The 23,445-nt window shown below is 40.4% G+C and overlaps 2 protein-coding genes across 3 annotated transcripts in view; one reads left to right on the forward strand and one right to left on the reverse strand.

Moving 5' to 3' along the window:
* Positions 1–23,445, reverse strand: part of LOC109416657 (uncharacterized) — a 325,658-nt gene that overhangs the window by 263,658 nt on the left and 38,555 nt on the right. The window lies entirely within an intron of this gene.
* Positions 20,840–22,175, forward strand: LOC109416155 (uncharacterized). Of its 2 annotated transcripts, none has more exons than XM_019690129.3 (3): positions 20,840–21,105; positions 21,208–21,366; positions 21,432–22,175. In XM_019690129.3, the coding sequence occupies exons 1-3, from the start codon at positions 21,033–21,035 to the stop codon at positions 21,920–21,922; spliced, it is 723 nt and encodes a 240-aa protein (XP_019545674.1). In that variant the 5' UTR covers positions 20,840–21,032; the 3' UTR covers positions 21,923–22,175. The 2 variants fall into 2 exon arrangements, with proteins under 2 accessions (XP_019545674.1, XP_019545681.1); XM_019690136.3 differs by having other exon boundaries at positions 21,447–22,175.

Consider the following 23,445-nt stretch of genomic DNA (forward strand, 5'->3'; position numbering starts at 1 on the left):
ACATCACCAGAAATTACGTGCCTAGATATTACAAAATTATTTGATGCGTACCTACCTATCTGGCTTCAATCTCGTGATATAACTCTCCAAAGTTATTCCGGAAGGAGCGATGTACACTAGCGCCACGTGGTGGTGAAATTCGGAACTATGCTCTTCATCGCTTGTCAGTACTCATAGTCCTGAACAACTTTGCCGAAGATCGTACCTTCCTGTATGGCTTCAATCTCGTGCTATATCCCACCCAAGTTGTACCGGAAGTAACTATGTATACTAGTGCCACGTGGTGTTGAAATTCGGAACTATGCTCTTCATGAGAAGCACTCGTAGTCCTAAACAACTTTGCCGAAGATCGTACCCTCCTATCTGGCTTCATTCTCGTGCTATATCCCACCAAAGTCCAAGTTTGTGCGGCTCCGTGGTCGTGTGGCTAGGGTCACCAAGCTCTTAGTCGCATCGTGCTGAGGAGCGCGGGTTCGATTCCCGCCGCAGCTGTCAGGAAAAGTTTTCGGCTGTGCCACTGGGCGTTGCATGCTAATCCGTTGTCTAGTGTCGTGTTTCCTTCAAAGAGCGAAAAGCTTACTGGAAGCATTGAACATGTCCGTGTCTTTTTAAGTCGTATCCTAACGCCTCGTAGTGGAGAAATTCGGAACTATGAAATCCATTACCAGGATGTGGTTGTTGTTCTGAACAACTTTGCCGAAGACATAATGTTGCTATATTGCCGAGGTTCCAAGAGAACTCGCTACAAAGACATGGTACTCATAACCAATCTGGGACCAAAACGGAACCGGAAGAAGTTAGAAATGTGGAACTAATATATTCGCAAGGTTCTCACCGGAAACTGCATGAAATTCCAATCGGCTTTTACTACACCTTTCTAGGATAGTGTAGGATTCAGATAACGCAAAAAGATTGAAATTTGGTTCTCTAACTACTGAGATATGGATGTGCAAAAAAAAATAGTTTTAGGTTCTTTTGCCTGTCGGTACTTTACGTTAAAAAACCCTGTTGCAACAAACATGCATGTTTGACTCCACGAACTCCTACCAAAATTCACGAGTTATGTAGGGCCCAGGATTTTTCCTTGCATTCCTCCCGGCATTCCACTCAGGATTCTTCCTGGGATTCCTCCTAGAAATCTATCAAGGGTTCATCCCGGTATTCCCAAAAAAGACTCCTTACCCAGTTTTTCTTTAAAAATGTCTCCTGGGTTTCCGTTAACGATACCTCTAGGGATTTCAGCAGGGATTTTGTTAAAATTTGCTCCCGGAATTTCTTCATTGTTTTTTCCCGGGATTCTTTTCGAGAATGTTTGAGGATTCCTTCATTGATCCTTCTGAAGTTTCTTTTATTGTTTTATCCGAGGGTTCCTTTACGGATCCTTCCGGAATTCTATTACCGTTTTCTTCAAGGTTTGATATTTTTTTTGGATTCCGTTAGGAATTCTTCTTGGGGTTTTAACCTTGTTCCCTCACGGTGTGTCTGGTAGAACAAAATTAATTTAAAAAAATCGGTATCGCTAAAACACCCACCAAACGAAAGCTGCAGGTCCCCTCTTTCATTTGAGACTAAAAGAAGAAAGTTCTACCGGCGGGTCTAGAACAATTTTTTTTTTTCAAATATTACTTCGAGACTTGTGTTTTTTCTTTTTTCATCCTTGAGTGTAGCCAAATGGGCTTGTATGAGGTCGCCCATTAGTAACGTGTCCTTTTAAAAGAGTAAACGGGTCAAATCAAAAATTAAAAATTTCCCTTTCAAAATATTGCTTAGACATAAAGTGAAAAAAAAAAAATATTTAAGGCAGTTGAATAGAATTTCAGCAGTAACTGGGCATATGTACAAATAAACTTCGCCATTTATGCATTTGGAAGTAGTTATTGCGGCTGCAATTTTCTTATTTTTTATTGACAGTGTCTTATGATTTAACAGTTTTACGATCAAAGTAGGCTGAGTAATGTCAACAAAAATAGAACATATATCAAAGTAGCTCGGATAACGGGGCACATCATTTGGAAGGTAATCCATTTCGGAAAACTGAAAGATTTTTTATTTAAATCGTTAAAAAAAATGAATAAAACGATCTAGAACTCCACACCAATTTTATATCTGTCTGTCTGTCTTTTATCCTTGTATGCCGTGGCTCGGATAGAATTATCACATGCCGGTACTTGTTCAATTTGTGCACCTTTAACATTTTTTGTTAATCTAGACTATTGCAGTTAGGTATAGCTCCTTACTTTTAAAGAAACAACTACGACAAGAACCCCCTGAGTGACGAGGAAAACCAAACCAAAGAGTAGGTACGTGTTGTGTTTGAAGAAGTGTTTTTCCGCCACAATTATTATTGAAAGCAGTTAATATTCACTGTTTTAGATTTGTTTAGTAAAATTGTCTTAAAAGGGGTAATTAGACAGAAAAAAAAGTAACAGTATATCTTTGTGAACAGGTAGCCTTACTCAACTGACAAAAACAGAATAATTAATGCTACATGTCTAACGGTTGCACAATATATATGTAGTAAGAACAATGTACTAATCTGTCGGTTATCAATAGTTTGATCTTCTGCTATTTTTTTATCAATAACGAGATTTTTAGCCCTTGGCTAGATCATCTCGAGACCCACGCTTTGCCTCCCTTCAGAAGGAAGAACTCACATTTTGCGAGTTTGTCGGGAGTGGGACTCGATCCCAGGTCCTCGGCGTGATAGTCAAGTGTTCTAACCATCACACCAGGTCCGTTCCACATCTTCTGCTAGCATCATGGCATTGTAGACGAGTTAGCAACTTTTCATTCAATTCATCAGCTTTATTGACATATACACATGTTTTACATTAAAGTACATTTGTCTGAGCACATACATATTAATCAGAACGGATTGAAAATGTCTTTACTTGTTCTTGTTTCTACTTGCAGGTTGTTGATATTATGACAACTTTTTTTCTGAAAGATATCAGAGATAGCAGTTAGTACTACTCCACAAAAAAAGTTCGAACTTGCTCATTTAAATTTATCTCATTCAATGGTGGCGAATAACCCATTAGATTTACTCTCTATGAGCATACATATTATTTGAAACCTTCTACATGGAGTTGCGGCCCTTGTTTGTGAAATATGTAGTGCTGCAAGAACTAAAACTTCTCATAAAGGGCAAACGTGGCAGATCTAGCGATGACGCAGAAAGAAATTGCTCGTTGCAGTTGTGTTCTAGATGCTACAGGAAGATGATCAAAAGCAAACAGCTTGTTTGCACTAAAGCTGAAGTACATTGAAACTTGTTGTACATCATTCAGACTTCACATAAAGTTGCTGAGGTTGCTGAATATTTTCGGGTAAAACCCAGAGATCGGGCTAATCAGATGAAGCTCTCAAATATTCATGAACTACCATCCAGATGGAAACCGACGTCACCCCGAAATTTCAAGAGCACAAATCTGAAGAACCAAATGACGGTATGTGCTGTAAAGTTGGTCGATTGGTGACCTGCTGGTGCCAGTCAAATACAAGACCCTAAAGACGTATACGCATCGGTCATAGGATGCAAACACATTATTGGAATCTGGATTGGAATTCAAAGGAACAGCATATAACTGGATTTTATACTCACTGTTCTAGTACTTTCACCACACTGTCCATAAACACAAAACTGTCATCTGCTGGATTTCCTATTCACATGGGACTATTTTGCTTTTATAGGTAGAATAATAAACATAATATAAAAAAATATATCGTCGGAAAGTAATGCTTGCAATGGAAAACCAGTGTTTTGTCATAAATGTGTTCTTCGGAAAGAATGAAAAAATATCATATTTTTTCAAAAAAAAATTGTTCTAAACCCGCCGATGGAACTTTCTCCTTTAAGTCTCAAATGGAAGGGGGGACCCTTAGCTTTCGTTTGGTGGGTGTCTTAGCGATACCGATTTTTTTTAAATTAATGTTGTCCACCAGACACACCGTGCCTTCTCGTGATTATTTTGGGATTTTCTTCCGGGATTTCTTCAAGGATATTTTTCGGTATTTCATGAGGAATTTCTCCAGGAATTCCTCAATTGATCCTTTCAAAATTCCTGCAGGATTTTCGTCTGTGCCTTTCCAGAACTTTTTTTCAGAGATTTCATCAGATATCCTGGGGTTCTTGCGTGATTACTTCCGAGAATCTTACAGAAGTTCAAGTTCAAGATTGTTTCACTGACATCTCCCGGAAATTATTTTTGAACTGCCGAAATTGCTGCAGGGATTCTTTCAAGGATTCTTCTCGTGATTTCTTTGACATAGCAGAGATTTCTTCCAAGATTTGTTAATGATTTTTCACCTGATTCATTTAGGGATTTGTCAAAGTATTTCTTTGCAAGTTGATCCTGTGTTTTCGTCAAGAATTCCTCCAGAGATTCCATCATAGATTCCTACCGGGATGTCTTCACGATTTCTTACGAGATTCTTTAACGAATTTCTTTGGAATTTTTCTTATGATATAACTTCAGCAATTTCCTCCGGTTTACTTTTTTAACCATACCTGGGTTTTCTTTAAGGATTTCCCGTGAAATCCCTTAAAGGGATTTCCAGGGTTCTGTCAATGATTCCATTAAGAACTGTTTCAGGGATTTCGTTAGGAATTTCTTCTGGAATTCCATCAGGCATTTCTTCATTGATTCCTCTCAAGATTTCCTAAGAAATTTGTTCAGGGATTTCTTCGCGGAATATTCCCGAGATTGCATTAGGAATACCTCCAGACTTCTTCCAGAATTTTCTCCAGAGTTTTCTTCAGGGATTTATTTCGGGATTCTTTCATTGAATAAATTATGTACAGGGGGTGGCCAAAATGTTTGGGATAGGCAACTTTTTTTCTCTCACAAAAAAAGTTCAAAACGCTTTAACTTTTCATAGAGTGCATCAAAAATTCTGAAATTTTGAATGTTTGTTAACCTACTATATGAGATCCTTGGTACAATTTTGAGATCGATTGGTTAATCTTTCACGAAGCTAGAATCGTTCTTGTAAAACACTATTTTTTGGACAACTTATTTTTGAACTGTCATATCTCGGAAACCAGTGAATCGAATTTAATGAACTTATGAACGTTTATATAACAATATATTAATGCTTCTTATGTCATTGAAACATAAATACTTTTTGAACGTTGAAAAAAGTTATTATGGATTGAAACTTTTTGGATCTTTCTCGAAAAAATGTGTTTTTTTACATCAATGTCATTAAATTTTAGAGTTTCCATCCAAAGATTTTCTGCTTCTATTCTGAAGATATCTCTGATAAGATATATTAGATGTCAGGGCCCATGGCGTAGTGGCTACATGTTTGCTTTATAAGCAGATGGTCATGGGTTCGATCCCAGCCCCGGCACTTTCGTCAGTTGCTCTTTCCCCCTGAGAGCAACTGACACTGATCCTCTTCTGAGCCCATGGCTCAAATGAACCCGGATACTTGGACATCGGCGAACTGCAACCCATAATGGACCCCCAATCGGACTGGAAACAGGAACAGCCAACAGTAAAACATCAACATCCTCGTGCTCATCATTCTACCATGATAGGGTAGAAAATGAAAGCAGCGCAACGCCAGCCAGTTCGATATAGTACAATTAGAATAGCATACATTTAGGCGCTGTACAAAGTGTATGTACAGCTTCCAATTGGAATCGCTCACGCAGTGCCCTAGTGGACAATAGAGCTGTAAATTAGGTTAAGTGATTGAAGAATAAAAAGATATATTAGACCTTATTTGGATTGAAAGAATAACACATTTAGTAATTTTTGTATGATATTGTAAATTTGGCTTATTTTCCTCTATATGAGCATGAGCATAGATGACCGCACAATTCGTTGTTGCTACTCCGTGATTGACCAGAGCAATCGAAATTGCACAAGGAACCAATGAATAGGGCTTGGGACTAGCTTACTATTCTCAATGTACACAGGTCGAGAGCTCTCAACTTTAATAAGGTCAATAACGGCGCCGGCCACGTCCTTACGGTCATCGAGGATGGAAGGGAATGTTAGTAAGACAAACGTTGTTAAAAAGACCGCGAATCGCTGCATCTCCACGTTTGTCTCAGGAAGGAATTTTTTGTTAGTAGGGTAAGGTACATTGTCAGTCCGGGAGTCACCTATGGTTGGTGATATGACTTGACAATGGATCAATATTCACAAACCGCCGTTAACAACCGACCACTTTTCGACGCAAGAACTAGCCAAAAAGGAAATTCTATCGCGCGTCTCCACTCCACTAGGGAGCAGAAACCTTTAGTCTATTCCACACAGAAATACACTGAACGCGACTCACTTGTCGGCGCCCGGTTTTTTTCTCGACCGGCGAACCCGAACTAACATATTTCACTCTTTTGTGTAAATGCAAAAAATGAAAGAAAATATTTATTATCAATTAAAAGTGTATTGGAAACTAGCGCCGAAGGGAAGCGAAAAATTCGGAACCGACTCAACCAAGGCGCGCGCACACTCGTCCCGTCGTCGGAGCCCCGCAGAGAGAAGAGAAAAAAAATCGCAAAAATCTAGCAAAGCCAGCGCGCGAAAGTTTGCTGCTGCCGAACTACCGCACACTACTGACTGCTTGGCGTCCCGTCGTCGGTGCCCCGCAGAGAAGAAAAACAAATCGCAAAAATCTAGCAAAGCGAGCGCGCGTAGCTTTGCTGCTGCCGAACTACCGCACACTGACACTCTTTGGCTTATTTTCCTCGTTTTCCTCTATATGGATCAAAATGTCAAATCGGTATAACTTTATTCATCGTGAGCAAATATTACATTTTATAGCGTCGTATCAAGTATCTATATATTGTTAATAGACGTTAAAAATTTCATTCAGTTTGGTTCACTCGTTTCCAAAATATGACAGTTCAAAAATTTGTTGTCCAAAAAATTGTGTTTTACCCGAACGGTTCAAACTTCGCGAAAGATTAACCAATCGAGCTCAAATGTGTACCAATCATGCACATATAATAGGTGACTTAAGGATATCTCCCGGAATTCCTTCTGGGGTTCCTCCAGATTTACTCCTCGAGATTTTTTCTTATGGGATTTCTGCAGAGATTTCTCCCATGATGATCTTTTTGAGATTCCTCTAGAATTTTTTCGAAGAATAATTCTGGAATTGTTTCAAAAATTTGTCCTCTTTCTGAAATTACTCAAAGCCTCTTTTACAGATACCTTCTGCCGGTATGGCTTCAGAATTATTCGTGAGATTTCTCCCGGTACTTTTCCAGCATTTTCTCCCAGGATTACTTCATGCAGTTCCCCGGGATTCTTTTGTTGATTTGTCCTGGATTTCTTTAAGGTTTTTTATGGATTGATTCAAGAGTTCATCTGGATGTTTCTTTGGATTTTCCCCCGATATTCTTTCATTGATATTTCCCGGGATTTGTTAGGGATTTTTCCCGGCCTTCCTTCCAGCATTCGTTTAGATATTCCTCCCTAGATTCATTTAAACATGTCTACAGGAATTCCTTCACATTTTTCTTCCGTGAATCCTTCATTGTTTATTCCCGCATTTCCTTTAAAGATTTCTCACAGGAATCTCGAGATTCTTTCAGGGAATATTTCTGAGATTCTTTTAATGATTCCTTCAGGAATCTTTTTAGAATTCCTTCATAGATTTCTCCTGGGATTCTGTCCGAAATTTTCTAGACATTCCTCCAAGAGTTCCTTTCAGGAGATGGTACAGGTTGCTTTCAAGCATTTCTTCCCTGATTCCTTCTGCATTCTTTCAGGAACCTGTGTTTTTTTATTTCTTCAGAGATTTCCACCGGAATTTTTTGAGGGATTCCTCTCCTCCTCTTCTCTCTTTTCGATATTCCTCCTAGGAGTTCTCCCGGGATTTTTCCTACCACTGGATTTCTTGGGATTCCTACGAGGATTACCCAATCTGAAGGGAAGGGGTCCTTCGATAGTGCAATAGGGAGATGTTTATTATGAAAAATCTATTCAGGATATGATTGATGTGCCAAAATGAGGGATTTCGGTTGTTATTTAGGGGTAAGGAGTGTGAGTTAAATTTATCCAAGGTGCCAAATTTCAAAACGAAAACATTTTAGTAAATTCCATTGGCATCTATCTGTTCTATTGGCAGGAAACGCCGGTCATCAAGGTTCACTTCGTGAGGTTTCAAAACAGAAGTTCTAGTTCTGCACAATTTAAGTCTGTCCGTCAAGTTCTTACTATTATTTTAGATAGTTGGACATAAGGTTTTGGCTGTACCTAAACAAGAATTACCACAATGAAATCCTTTTTTTAAGTAGCAAATCGTTATGATGTATATTTTCACCATAACGATTGCCATTATTAATCAAAAAAGGAATTTCAAATTACACAGCAAAAATTTTTGAAAGCTACACCCAACGTAAAAAATGTAGTGTATAGTAATAACAAGATTTTCTTGTACAGTGCTTCATGTTATATCAAGAGCAAGCTGAAACCAAACTAATGGAAAATGCATGCCAAATGATGGGATATCTTTGTTACAGGTCATATGATGTAACATTTCAACTGTGTGTAAAAAAAATCAAACTACTTAACAGTAGTTGGAAACGAAATTTAACTTTGAGTTGGACACTGCCATGGAACGTACAGACTATCACCCATCACCACTCATACCATAGCCTGGATATCAATCAACTGTTCCCGATTCGTCCCCGGCAACAAGTTTCGCAGTCGCAACGTTGCATTACTTAGCATTGCAGTCTCGTATTGTCGAAAAGTCGATATTATATAAATGTTTATTCCCGATTACAATTTGTCCGACCAGCCAGAGTGTCCGTCCAGCTGTCATTCATTTTGACCAACATCTGTTGGTTGCCTGTTTTATTTTTTGCACGGTTGCGGTCCCTCCTTTGGGACGTCCATCAAGTGACGACGAAAACCGATTATGGCCGACGTGACCAGGTGCCCGGATCCTGAAGGCGGGCCCCAATCTGTACTAATCGGCGCCTTCTTGAAGAAGCGATTTACCTACACCGTGGATTCGTTGGCGGATGTAGACTGCCTTCGATGTCGTCCTACAGAAGCCAAGAAGAACGATTCGTATTCGATAACTTATTGTATGATAATTTTGTTTCGGCAATTTCGCATATGTTACTTATGCTTGACGACTGCGTAGTGAAGCTCACGCGGATTTAAGAATTTGCAAAAATAAAACACCAACACCGCCGATTGCTTATGATTCCAACGGGAGTGCGATCTGATAGATGGGTCAATAAAATCGATTGTTCGTAGTTCGCTAAATGCGTGAATCGCCGAGTAGTATTACTCTTCCGCCTACGATATGTACCAGGTTCAAGCAAAGTCATCAAATCAAACGACACATTTGCGTATCTAGCTGCGAATTTCGGTGGCACGTATACAGTAAATCACAATCTAATGGACAATGGGACAATAGATGGACGTGGGAAGATGCATGAGCTGGAAGTGAGAAAATGATATTCGTGACCTGGCAGGTGTCCTGGAAGACACTCCCCAAACTGCAAATTTGTCAGAAGTGACGGATTTTGTCGTGTGCCGTTTGCCATTGGCGAAAATGCCAATGCATGAGAAATTACCGTTGCGTTGGGCTATTTTGAGTAGCTCCTATGTACTGTACATAATAAAAGGGCAACATCAACAAATCCTATTTTAATTTTGCATATAAACTTTAAAGGCACAAATAGGACGAATGGAACATCGATCCATGCTGCATTTGTTTATCCTGGCTTTATTTACCTACAAAAAATAAATCTTCTAAATCTTCATGTTTCATCTTTCCCCGGTGTACCTTGGTACAATACTCGGTCAGTGACAACCGATCTCCATCCTCGATCTCGCCCGATGCTCGCCAGATCACGCTCCACTTAGCTCTCTCGTTTCATTTCTGCGCTCCAGGCTATTTTGTATCAACCGGATCAGTAGCAAACACCAGCTTTGCAGGGTTGTTGTCCGGCATTCTTGCAACATGCCCTGCCCACCGTATCCTTCCGGCTTTGGCCACCTTATGGATGCTGCGTTCGCCGTAAAGTGCAACGAGATCGTGGTTTATCCTTCTCCGCCACACACCATTCCTCTGCACACTGCCGAAGATCGTCCTTAGCACTCGTCGCTCGAAAACTCCGAGTGCTTGCAGGTCCTCCTCGAGCATGGTCCTTTCTCGTGCCCGTAGAGGACCACCGGTCTTATTAGCGTTTTGTACATGGTGCATTTGGTGCGTGGGTGAATCTTTTTCGACCGCAGTTTCTTGTGGAGCCCGTAGTAGGCCCGACTTCCGCTGATGATGCGCCTCCGAATTTCACGGCTCACGTTGTTGTCAACCGTCAGTAATGATCCGAGGCAGACGAATTCCTCCACCCCTCGAAGGTATCCCCGTCTATCGTAACATTACTACCCAGACGGATCCGGTCGTGTTCGGTTCCGCCTACCAGCATGTACTTTGTGTTTGAGGCATTCACCACCAGTCCGACCTTTGCTGCTTCGCGTTTCAGGCCACCAGGCGCGTGGCAGGCAGGCGCGTTTCTGCCACCGTTACAAATGTTCTGGAGATAATGTCCATGTCGTCCGCAAAGCACTCAAATTGATCGGATTTTGTGAAAATCGTTCCCCGGCCGTTGAGCCCGGCTCGTCGCATCACACCTTCCAGAGCGATGTTGAAGAGCAGGCATGAGAGTCCATCACCTTGTCACAGTCCCCGGCGATATTCGAATGAACTGGATAGTTCACCCGAAACCCTTAAGTGCCCCACACAATGCATACGTTTGCGTGTGCGTGACAGTAGTTTGACACATTTCCCATAGGAAAACTGTCAAAAAAACGCAAACCTCGACGGAACGGACGCTATGTGTTCCAGGCTTTACGCAGTTTTGTACACAGTCTATCGTTGCTTTAATCAGTCTAGTCAGCTTCCCAGGAAAGCCGTTTTCGCCCATGATTTTCGATAGCTCTGCGAGGTCGATACTGTGCAAGCCGCTTTGAAGTCGATGAACAGGTGATTCGTTGTGACCTGGTATTCACGGCATTTCTGGAAGATTTGCCGTACGGTGAAGATCTGGTCCGTTGTTGACCGGCCGTCGATGAAGCCAGCTTGATAACTTCCCACAAACTCATTCCTTTTAGGTGACAGACGACCGAAGATGATCTGGGATAGCACATTGCATTGTAGGCAGCATTCAAAATAGTGATTGCTGTGAAGTTCGCACATTCCAAATAGTCGCCTTCTTTCAGGTGCTGATCGAAGTGCTGCTACCACCTCACGTCCGTCCGTCAAGAGGCCTCCGTCCTCATCCCACAGCACAGCAGTTCCATTTTTTCGCACTCCGCTTCTTCCAGGCGGCGCTTTTTCTCCCAAAGAAGGCGGGTCTGCTGTTTCCGCTTCTGTTTGTAACGTTCCCCGTTCTGTCGGGTCCCTTGCTGCAGCATTACCGCCCGCGTTGCGTTCTTTTCCTCCAAATCGTTCTGCACTCTTCGTCGAACCACTCGTTCCTTCGATTGCGTTCCACGTACCCGATGGTGCTCACAGCTGCGTCGTCGATGGCTGCTTTCACTGTACTCTAGCAGTACTCTAGAGGGGCCTAATCGAGCTCACCCTCGTCTGGCAACACGGCCTCGAGATTCTGCGCGAATGCTGAGGTGATATCTGGTTGTTTTAGTCGCTCTAGGTTGTACCGTGGCGGTTGTCGGTACTGTACATTGTTGATGACGGAAAGTATTGGGCGCAGTTTGACCATCACCTGATAGTGGTCGGAGTCGATGTTGGCGCCACGATAGGTCCTGGCGTCGATAATGTCGGAGAAGTGCCGTCCGTCAATCAGAACGTGGTCGATTCGAGATTTCGTCTGCTGTGGTGATCTCCAGGTGTAACGATAAGGGAGGCTGTGTTGGAAAAAGGTGCTACGTATGGTAATGTTTTTGGAGGCGGCGAAACCAATGAGTCGTAGGCCGTTTTCGTTCGTCTGCTGGTGGGCGCTGAACTTTCCAATCGTCGGTCTGAATTCCTCCTATGATGATGGCGTTTAAATCTCCTATGATGATCTTGACATCGTGGCTTGGGCAGCGGTCGTACTCGCGTTCTAGCTGCGCGTAAAATGAACAAGGACGCATTTTATGCACAGCTCGAACGCGAGTACGATCGCTGCCCAAGCCACGACGTCATCAGTGCTTCCGAAGTGTGGGCTGTGCACGTTTATTATGCTGAAGTTAAAGAATCGGCCCTTGATTCTCAACCTGCACATTCTTTCGTCGATCGGCTATAACCGCTCACGCGCCTCTGCATATCACCCATCACGATGAAAGCTATTCCAAGCTCGCGTGTGTTGCCGCAGCTCTGGTAGATGGTATGATTACCTCTAAACGTTCACACTATGGAACAAATTTCCCAAATGGAGGAGAACGTGCCTCTGGAGCCGACCTTCTGATACCTCCTGCAGCGCTACGATGCCGAACCCGCGGTCCAAGCTGCGGTCCTTCAGTGGATCGGTGAGTATGCGGATGCTTTCAATGAAGTTGAGAGATCGGCAGTTCCACGTACCGAGTTTCCAATCGTAAGTCCTTTTTGTTCACTGGGGTCGTTGCCGTTGGTCTCGGTTCATATTATTCTGTTGCTGATTTTCAATGGGGTTTTACTGCTGGCTCGTATAGGGCCTGACACCAACCTCCTACTTTCTGGAGGCCCATAGTGCACAGTTGAGCTTAAAGTCCTTCCCTGGCACTCGGACGTTGATCAGCCGCCCCTAACATGGGGATCAGATGCTGTTGTGAGCCACTGCTGAGCAGAGGCTAGTGGATCACAATAGGATATTGCGCATATACTCAGCCTTTACCTTGCCAATATCAACACCGACCAAAATAAGTTATTTTCAATACCTGCGTGACCGACCAATACATTGTCTTGGTATGATAGCTGACTTTGGTATACTGCAGTTATATTCAGTTCTTCGTTCCTGCTCGGGTAGAGTGCACATTTCGGTACGTGGGACAAAGCCGTTGCGTAGAGCTTCTGGTTAAACTTCCATGTATCTTGAAAACGACACAGCAGTTCCATTTGCTCGTCCTACGCTTTTCTAGACGGCGTTATTTCTTCCAAAAGAAAAGAAGAGATCAATATATTATAGCAGTTGGCAGTAATCACTTCTCATTGGCATACATTTTCCAACACTTTCATCACAACTGCTGGTTCAACAAACGGTCATAAATTCACAGACCATTACAGAAAGCCCCATTAAAATTATAGATCTTATGCCTCTCGAATGATGAACATGCATAAGTCCGCATTAGTAACACACTCAAGAAAATTATGAATTCCTCTCACAAACTAGTTCGCGCTGGTAGTTCAACCCATTTCTTAAACCCCTGCAGGTTCTGTGGCTGATTTTCCGGGAATTGGACCTGATGCCACACTGTCTGGCAACTGTGGGAACCCAACCCACAATAATCGCTCCTCGTGTCTTCCTTGTTTGCATAGCTATCGAATAAATGATGTTTGTCGCAAAAATGATGCGCATTTCTTTGAAAATCTATGAGTCGTATGACCGTGTAGGTAGGTATCCCATTCAGAAACCAAAGTAACCGATGGGATCGAACCTATAGGAACGACTTAACACGGATACAATCGGTAGCTGAGCGAAGCATTTAAATTTTCTCAAATCTTTGCCGAGTGATGTGCATGTTAAACGAGTGGATTGATTGATTGTTCGCTAAGCATAAATCACGCTGAACAACATCAGTCAACTGAACAAACAACAGCAAACCAAGCCAGAATATGGGACTCGAAAAATAGAATGGTGGCCGGATAGAATCAGTTTTGGCACGTACCAAAGATGATTAACGCCCAATTTTATGTAGATAATGTTGCTGCGTATCGAACGGTGCACGTGTTGTGCAAAAACGATTGCCCATAGTACACGATCCCATCATCCCAACCGTTAATCCGGGAGAGTGTGGGTCTTACGATCGAATGGTACCTAGGGAACGTCCATAAATTACGTCACGCGAAATTTGCCCATTTTCAACCCCCCTCCCCCCTATGTCACATTTTTTGTATGAGACCTCTGAAATTTTTGTATGGGTTGTCACACTTTGGTCAACCCCCCCTCCCCCCTAAAAGCGTGACGTAATTTATGGATGTTCCCCTACCTACTATCGTGACTCATTGGCGGTAGCTTTACGTCAGAGGACATAGGGTTTGCATACATAATGGTACCAGAAGTACGAAATACGAGTTCGTAGAAGTGGAAAGTTTAATTCTTCAGGCAAATCCGCTAGTACTGTGTGTTTAGGTGTAAGGGTTCGGCAGAGGAGGAACTTTTTACTAGTCAGGGACGCACGACGCTTGCATATTGATTGAAAGCAGATTGCGGATCTAGATCTCTGTTTTGATTGTAGCAAAGTTGTTAAATTTATATTGGTCGTTGTACTTTTGGGGAAAACCCGAACCGGACTTTGGCAATGGTTTTAAGCGCAAACTACACATGGTACTGTACTTTAATGATGTAAGTTGTATTCTGTGCTTGATGTTTCAATAAAATGACTTTAAACGTGTCGGGATTAATTGAGTATACTTAGGAGTATAATCAGTGTCCCAATCTTTTCTCGGTAAAACAATATCATTGTTTATTCTATATCTAAACACTGAAGCCCTTCTTCAATACAACAAAATGTAAAGAAAACTACCAAACTATTAATTTCCCAAGTACACCAGATGGTGGCGCGTAAATTTTTATATGGTAACCACCTTGAAGCACAACCCAGCTTTTCGTTCTGATATTGTCGTTCTCGGAGTTGACTTGCTCAATTTCAGGCCAACTTATTTTGCAACTTAGTAATTTAAACATGTTAGATGATGAAATAGTGTGAAGATGTCTGCCACACGACAAGCGAACGAAACATTACGAAAAGAAGAAGACCTATCTTCTATAGAAAAATAATAATGGCTATGATCAATCCATGTAGACTTATGAGTATCAATACAGTTCCAGTGGCTATATTATATCTGTCTTGTGTCTGATTATCTAACAGTTTACCAGCACGTTTGCTGCTCAGTTAAAGTAAAATAGCCAACTCACGTGTTATGCCTCGAGCATGTGTGCTTGTCAAAACTACAAAAATAAACAGATCCAAGCTTTTCTCGTAGTGGTATCACACATGTTATCAGCCATGTTAGAGGTACAGCTGCAAAGGCACGAATATTAAACATGATCTTGCTGAGGGTCACGGGTTCGATTCCCTGTCGGTGAGGAAATTTTTGCATTTTTTTGTAAATTTCCTTGACTTCTTTCGGCATAGAGTACATTCGTGCCTGCCACACGATATACACATGGAACATTCTCAGATCAGAGACCTGAGAAGCAGAATTTGTCCCAGTTGGGACGTTACACAAAAAAATACTAGAATTCCTTGAAAAGTATCGGTGAGGATTTCTCAAAGGGGATTTAGGACAAAAGGTCGAAAGCCAAAAGGTCAGAACGTCGAAAAAACAAAAGACCGAATAGACAGAAGATTGGATGGACAAAAAATTGAATAGGTCGAACGGATAAAATGTCAAATGAACCAATTGCATCATTGTCTATAAAGAGAATGAATGTATGCATGTTGGAGATGGGAAAATTATTTGCATACTTTATTAAATAAGTTTATTTTAGAGGCTCATTCGCTACTGAGACACAAGACCAGGGGAACTCGACCCAAAATGCACTGATGGGGTAGAATGGCCCGACTCATAAAATCATTCGTGAATGGTGTCGAATGGTGTCAAGATACAGGGGATGGTCAAAATGTTTTGCTCAAACAGCATCAAATCAGGCAGGAAATCATAATACCCACGAACACCATTTCTTTGTGGAAATGGAGCATTGATCATCTTACCATACAAAAATCCAGCTCACTACTTTCAATTTAGTACTTCACTGATTGTGTCCTATTTTCGAAGAGATATGACACTCGGAAACCAGTGAACCGTACCCGGGTGGGTATGAATCGCAAACCAAAAACAAAAGAATAACAAATTTTACTGTCATAACTTATTTTGTCATTTATGAGTTCTTCATGAAGAGCTTAAAACAACATGTCAATAGCATAATATGATGTCTTATCAAACTATGCAATTCGCTTGTCATTTATCAATTTTGGAAGAATAACTACTGAATGTCTTATTTTGCTATCATAGCAACTTTTGCAATTGGTGAGATATTGTTGATCTCTTACGAGTTTGATGAACCATCGCAGTTTTGGCTCTTATTGAGAACAACATAATGACAACAAAGTGTAAATTCTTTTTCTCGAGATTTATTCGTAGTGTAATCGGCAGTTCAGGTGCTATCCGCGTACAAAATGTGGATGTGTCGTGTGTTTTGCTGCAATCAATTGGCGGATGGTGGAGAGAAACGAAGACGATTTTGGAGAGTTTGATTTTTGTGTATTGTTGATACGACCACTCAAAACTGTCACAGAAGTGTTTCGTGATTTAGGTTTCTTTAAATTAATAATATAGTTTTCATACAAAGCGCTGAGAAAGTTTGAAGTGAAGAACCCATGAGAAAAAAAATCCATCAAGTGAAAAAATATTGTGTTTCTGTACAGTACAGCTTGTTTCACGCTGTAAGAAGAAAGGATACCGGACGTTTGATTATTTGGTGAGATCTTTCTAATTTCTATGAGATGCCTTAGTGCTGAAAGTGTAGGGACCCTAACGTTTCACAGTTTATTCACTCAAAAGTTGATTTTCTTAGTACAACCGGGGAAGGGGTCACAATATTTTGTCTCGTTTCAGAGAGCGAGCAATGGCGCTTAAACCTAGGCTTCCGAGCCAGGGCATAAGGGGAAAATCCTATGTCCCATCCCAGGAGCCCAGATGGAGTGACATTAACTTTCTTAGCAACGTCACTCCCAACGTTTTTACTTAACTTTTATACTACTTACTATACGGAGCGGTTGGTACGAGATGTCCCCGTTCTATGGTTTTCATTTAATATTCAATGACGCTGCACAGTAGGCCTGGCCGCTTCAATGCTTGTAATGTATCACTGATTCACTGCAAGCATTGATAATGACAAGAAAAATGATAGAAGTAGTCGATTCTATCATTTTCCAGGATTCTTCCAAGTGATGGCTATGTATGTGTAGACTAGACTAGACTAAACTATTGAGAACAACATAATGACAAAGTTCAAATATTGATTTTTTCAACGGCAACTTTTGATATATTTTTTTGTGACTACTTTTCATATTGTTCTATTTTCAATAACTCAATAATAGTATATTTTGCAATTCCCAACCTTTATTTTTTTTTCTTGGTTTCCCGAGCAGAGGAGAATATCAAATTAATAACTACGAAATTACATAACCTGTTTTTATATCTTGTTTTGTTATTATTTAATTATCAAGGCATAGCTTTTCCATAACAAATTTTGTTGGACAATCTCACACAGTTATAATCAAGCTATTGATATACATTCACTCTATTACATTTCAATAACATGTTTTGTTGAAGTACAAGTTTTGTTATTGTTGTACTATTGATCAACTTATCAACAATAGCACAACAGTAACAAGTATTGAAATCAAAGTGGCAATTTGATAATAATGATCTGTCTTTTTGATTTGTTCCACTTTTTTATTCAGTTAGGAAGGAAATTTCCGAACGAATCCTCTGAAAATTCTTTAGAGAATATTTGAGAAAACATTTGGAAGTTCTGGAGGAACCCTTCGATACCCTGGAGAAGTCTTCAAAGAATTCCTGGAGCAATCTTCTTAGAAATTCCAAAGTAACACTTCTAAGCAATTATTAGAATTCTTGGCAAAATATTTTGAAAAACTCCAGGAGAATTCTTCGGAAAAAACTCCTGGTGAAATTCGCAAAAAAATTTTCAGGGAAATCTCAAGATGAAATTTGGGACAAATAACCACGGGGAATTCTGAAGAAATCCTTGAAGGGATTCTGTTCATAATTCTGAAGGAATTTCTAGAGAAGTCTTTGAAAATCTGTGAATGATTTCGTGGAAGAACTCTCGGAGAAATTTCTGGAAGTAGTTTCGATCATTTACCGTATTGTTACTCATGTTCTTCGTGGGTTTGTGAGACAAAGTGAATAATTTTATATTATAAGTATCATAATTTACTTAGTTACGATTTTGATATAATAGCAAATTTTGCTTTCCGATTTTTATCAATAACAAATTAATATTAAAATTTGTTATTGAAATATTTTCCAAATGCACTGTTATTAAGTTGTTATTGAAACTAACACAACAAGTTATTGAAATGGTTTTCCAAGAACATGTTTTTGTTATGATATTTGTTATTTTGCCGCTTATGATAGACAAGTTTAGAACATAATCTGTTATGTTAATAACTTAAAAATTATCGATTCTATTATTCAGTTATTTGACCCAAATAACACAGGTCCTTATGCTGTTGTTATTCCCTTCTGCTCGGGTTGTCATTGTAATGTCAAAATTTGTCATTCTTTAGTTATTTCATAGAACAATGTCAGTTATTATTTTTGCCCTTTTGTTACTTATTTCAAACAAACCAATGTCAAATTTTACCATTTAGCATTTCTTTTTGAATGGTAAAACTTGCAATTGTTTTGTTATTCTTTTCAGCCCGGGAAACGAATGATTTTTTTTTCTGAAAATTTGTACCAAAGATGCACACAGAGTGGGCAGGTTGGGCAGGTGTACCTATTTTGGGCATTTGACGTTATAGCAAAGTAATATCATACCAATTGATTTGAATTTTTACGTATCTCACTGTGCTCCAAACACTAAGTTACTCTATTAGGTATTGCTAATTTATAGATAAATTTCCGTTTTACGGAAGATTGAAAAAGCTACCGCAGCTGTCAGACTACTGATTTTCACTGAGTTATCATCAAACGGGTCAAAGATGCCTTGGATACGACGCCGATGATCATTGTTTGTTGTTGCTTCCCAGAGCAATTCACATTGCAAGCATACTTTGATTAGACCATCTGTTTCAATGATATGATGATTTTCAGGGCTGCGGTAGGACTTTGACAGCTGCGGTAGAACTCGGCGGCTACCGCGAAGTGGAAATTTTTCAAAAAATCCGCAATATACAATTGGCTTAGTTATAGCGGTAAATGCCCAAATGGTACAAGACTCTTTAATAGGTTGACGAACAGCCAACATTTGAGAATTTTTAATAGGGTGCCTGCACCAATTATGGCACTATAGGTATACCTAAAGAAAACAATTTGTACAAAAATAACGAGAAGACCAACGGATGTCATCAATATGTTAAAAGATAGTTTAGTTTCCATACTTTACAGGAAAAATGCAAAACGGAGCCAAAACAACTTTTAGTATTTATTATAGCGTGAGGCAATGATAGGAACGCTGTACCAGTTATGGTTACATTTTTAACATCGGTTCCTTTTCGCACTATTTGCATGCATTCCTTATGGGGTTAGCCATAACTGGTACACTATGGCGAAAAAGGGTATAAGGAAGCAGATATTTTAAGGAAGATGATTTATTTCTACCATAATTTAAGCAAAATGGAGACTTTAAATGAGTGCAATCATTTTTTGTGAACGTAATCTGTTGATGACATTTTTTTCTTTTTGATTTACATCGTTTAAGGGTGAAAATCAACTATGGCGAATAATTGGTACGATGGCCATAATTGGTACACTTACCCTACACTCTTTGAGAAGTTTCGGCTTGTTGAACTTTTTTTGTGAGAGAAAAAGAAGTTGCCTACCCCAAACATTTTGCCCCCTCCTCCCCTTTTTTAGAAGCCAGGCAGACAAACCCACGGACAATATTTTGATTTATCTATATTATCAGTCAATTTATTATCAGTCAAAAGTTTCCAAGGAGATTGAGAAATACATGGAGGCGCATGATTGTTGATGCTATTCATGTTGGGGGGCATTCAAATATGACGACCATCGTTTAGGGGGGAGTGGGCCTGTAAAAGTGTGTCACTCCATGTATTGAGTATACCAAAAAGCACGAAAGGGGGGGGGGGGGGGGGAAAGGGGGTCTGAAATGCCCGAAAAATGATAGACGTCATATTTGAATGCCGTTTTTAAGTGGTATCTTACCTCTTGACAGATGCTTTGCACCACTCGTTTCACGAAACAACTTTGAAATTGCTAAACATCGATGAAAATGCACTAGTTTCCTGAATATTGCTGCTGTAGTATAAAGCAACTATTGTTTAGTTTTTGTTACCACTAGGCTAGGCATTCAACTAAAAATTAGACTATTTATCACTGAAAACTATGAAGGTTTGAAAAATTGTATCTTACCCCACATTACCCTACTATTAGTATTGCAAATACTTTTTTTTTATCTGTATTAACGGCTAGTTCATCTAGGTTTGCAAATACTAGTACTATTAGTATCAATCGTTTTCCACAAAGAATGATTCTACCGTTATTTTCAAAATCATTCACACATAGCAGAAAATGTAAGTGATAATGGAACCTATATTATATTTACATGAAAATAACAACCTTTCTACAGCACTGCGTCGCATGGAATAACCACATGTACCTACCGGCAAAACTGTTTTTCGTCATTTCTTTCGCTTTTGCTATTTCGCGCAAATCTGCGATGGTCTTTTCACTCATGTTTGTACATGGACTCTCTTTTGCCCATGCTGGCTCTTCTCTGGCTTCTCTCGATTCAACTGATCCGCGTTTCTCTTTCTCTTGCGCGCCGCTTTCGAGTAAGTCAAATTTAAATTTATTCTAAACTCTAATAAAATCGATAGCCCCTACATACGAAATCAGTTGGCGCGCACACTGGAACAAAAGAGGCAATAATATTTTACTCCCCTTGAATACCAACTAATTGTTTCGCTATTTGCGGTATAAAAGCCTCCGTTCCCGGCATCAGGATTATCAGTAATCGGTGGAAACTTATCCAGGCATTCCATAAGTTTAGCTCCTGATTTTGGTCTGAAACTTCAGCCGAAGACGAATTCGAAACTTGTTTTAAGTTTCGAACAAAAAAAAAACATAATAGATCGTTCGATCATCCTCGTATTGTTCATCAATCGAAGAGAAAAGTGAATTTTGCAAAAATGATGAAAGTTGTGGCTGTTCTTGTTGTGCTGTGCGGAATCAGTGCTGGGTACTCAGTGCCCATGCGAAATGGTGCGTGTTACTTGACTCAAAGGACATTTATGAGAATATACAAAGATTGATGGTTGAAGTGTTCTCGAAGTGATACTAATTGTGTTATTTCTCAACTGGCAGCTTTCATGTACTATCAGCAGCCCATGGGTTACATGGGTCAACGGCAAGCCATGTATGGACTCCACTACCAGAATCAGCAACTCCGGAATCAACGTCGCTCGGCTGGAGTCTCTGCCTTTGCTGCTGGAAACAATCTTGCTGCCGGAAGCTATCTGAAGGGTAAGTGTTCTGGAAATGCTTCAAGCTTAGCTTGATGTATGACCTTTGATGTTATTAATCATCAGATTGCCACAACACAGATGTTGAAAGTGCCGAGACCCCTGTCCAGGACGCGCCTGTTGCTGACGCGTACCCTGCTGAGCAGTACCCAGTCGAAGACGTACCCCAGCAGGATGTCCCAGCTGTTAACGAATTCGAAGCAGAGGAGCCTATTGCTGATGAGCCAGTTGCTGCTCCAGCTGTCCCAGCCGTGATCCCAGAAAAGAAGAAGAAGAAGGTTACTGTTCAGCTTGACTCTGCCGAAGAGGAAGAGCAGGATGCTCAGGTCGCTCGTCGTGGAGGTAGCCGCCCTGCTGCTCCCAATGCCTACTTCCCAATCAACTTCGGAAGCACCAATGGAGGCGCCATCGCCATTGCCAACTCGTACAGCACCGGCAAGGGAGGATCGGCCACCAGCACTGCCACTGCCTACGGAAGCCCAGCTACCGCTGAGCTGAGAAGGGCTGCCCCTGCCCAGCTACGGAAGAAACCTGCCAAGCTGCGTGCTCGTTATTAGATTTCTGGTAAAGTACTGGGCAAGCAGTTCAGTGGTTCCTAGTGATAAGACTTTCTTATTTATTAAGTGCAATTCAACTCCTCCGTAGGTTAACAGAAGCAAGAGTGCAAAAGGAATTGACTAGCAACTTAAATCTGAAAAAGTGCAAAGCGCATTCATTATTTATTTTGTAATTAGCTGAACCCTTCAAATCCAAACACAAAAAATAAAACGATTACTGAAATACACGAGATAATGACTCACCACAAGTAAACGATGAAGTATTTTTCTAAGACTCCGAAACTCCTGTTAATATGATCATCTTTATTTTGTGATAGAGTTCCAATCAATAAACGTTATGGCCCTCAAGAATATCACATGAATATCGAATGCAGATTCGATTCAAGAAATTGGTATCAGTAGAGGAGAAGACTTGATCGCCAAAATGTTTGGGATAGGCACTTTTTTTCTCCCACAAAAAAAAAAACAACATTCTGTAACTTTTCATAGAATGCATCAAAAAATCTCAAATTTGAGCTCGATTGAATCATTCGCAAAGTTTAGATCCGTTCGGGTAAAACACTATTATTTAGACAACTATTTTTTTAACTGTCATATATCGGAAACCAGTGAACCGAATTGAATGTTTTTAACGTTTATTAACAACTAGCTGTCCCGACAAACGTCGTTCAGCCTGCCTCCTGTGTTTTTTGACATGCAACGCTGTAGAAAAATGCCCCGTAAAATGGAATTTCAAACTTTGATGAGCTTGTTTGTGAGAGAAATAAAAGTTGCCTATCCCAAACATTTTGACCACCCCTGTATATCCCTTATATTTTCTCTGAATTTGAAATTCCTCTAACATATTTGTTTAAACTTCTTCTAATTTTGTTATAGCTGTAGGTACATTAGACTGTGCAATGTATTATTTTTAAAGACTGATTTTGTCCTCAATCCTTCAAAAATCTTTTGAAAAAACACTAGCCGCATGACATCAAAGCCCGACAAACACTTGTCTAGCGTATAAGGATCGAGAGTTCAAATCTTACCTGAGCTGTGGATTTTTTTTCCTAAATTTATCAATCATTTACCCATCTGTACATACATATGCATGTTGAGTTTGAAAATCATATTTTTTTGTTTAAAAGGTATTGAGATATTCAGCAAAAACATACACTGAAAGGGCCAAATTGTGTTGAGCAAGGATGGAAATCTAGTGATCATGATAGGATCCCAAATGTGTCGCGGTTGGAAGGCATCGTGCGATCATAGCAACAACGATAGAATTTTGTCGTCAAGCATTCATAACAAACCATGCTCCGCGAATAATGAATCGCTCGGCATGTGCGGCCGCGATGCGATCGTTATCATGAAGCCGAAATGATAAATTTCGATTATCAATCACTTTTTGTGCATTCTTGTTGCTGAATCTTTACGATATGTATATGAGTGTAATGTTCCTGGTCATGAATTCGGGTTCCGGGTGCATAAGTGGCATTAATCGTGATGAATAAAGTTTATCGCGACTTGTAACATGATCCGAT

This window comes from Aedes albopictus, chromosome 2, assembly GCF_035046485.1.
Source record: "Aedes albopictus strain Foshan chromosome 2, AalbF5, whole genome shotgun sequence".
In the NCBI taxonomy this organism is placed as follows: Eukaryota; Metazoa; Arthropoda; class Insecta; order Diptera; family Culicidae; genus Aedes; species Aedes albopictus.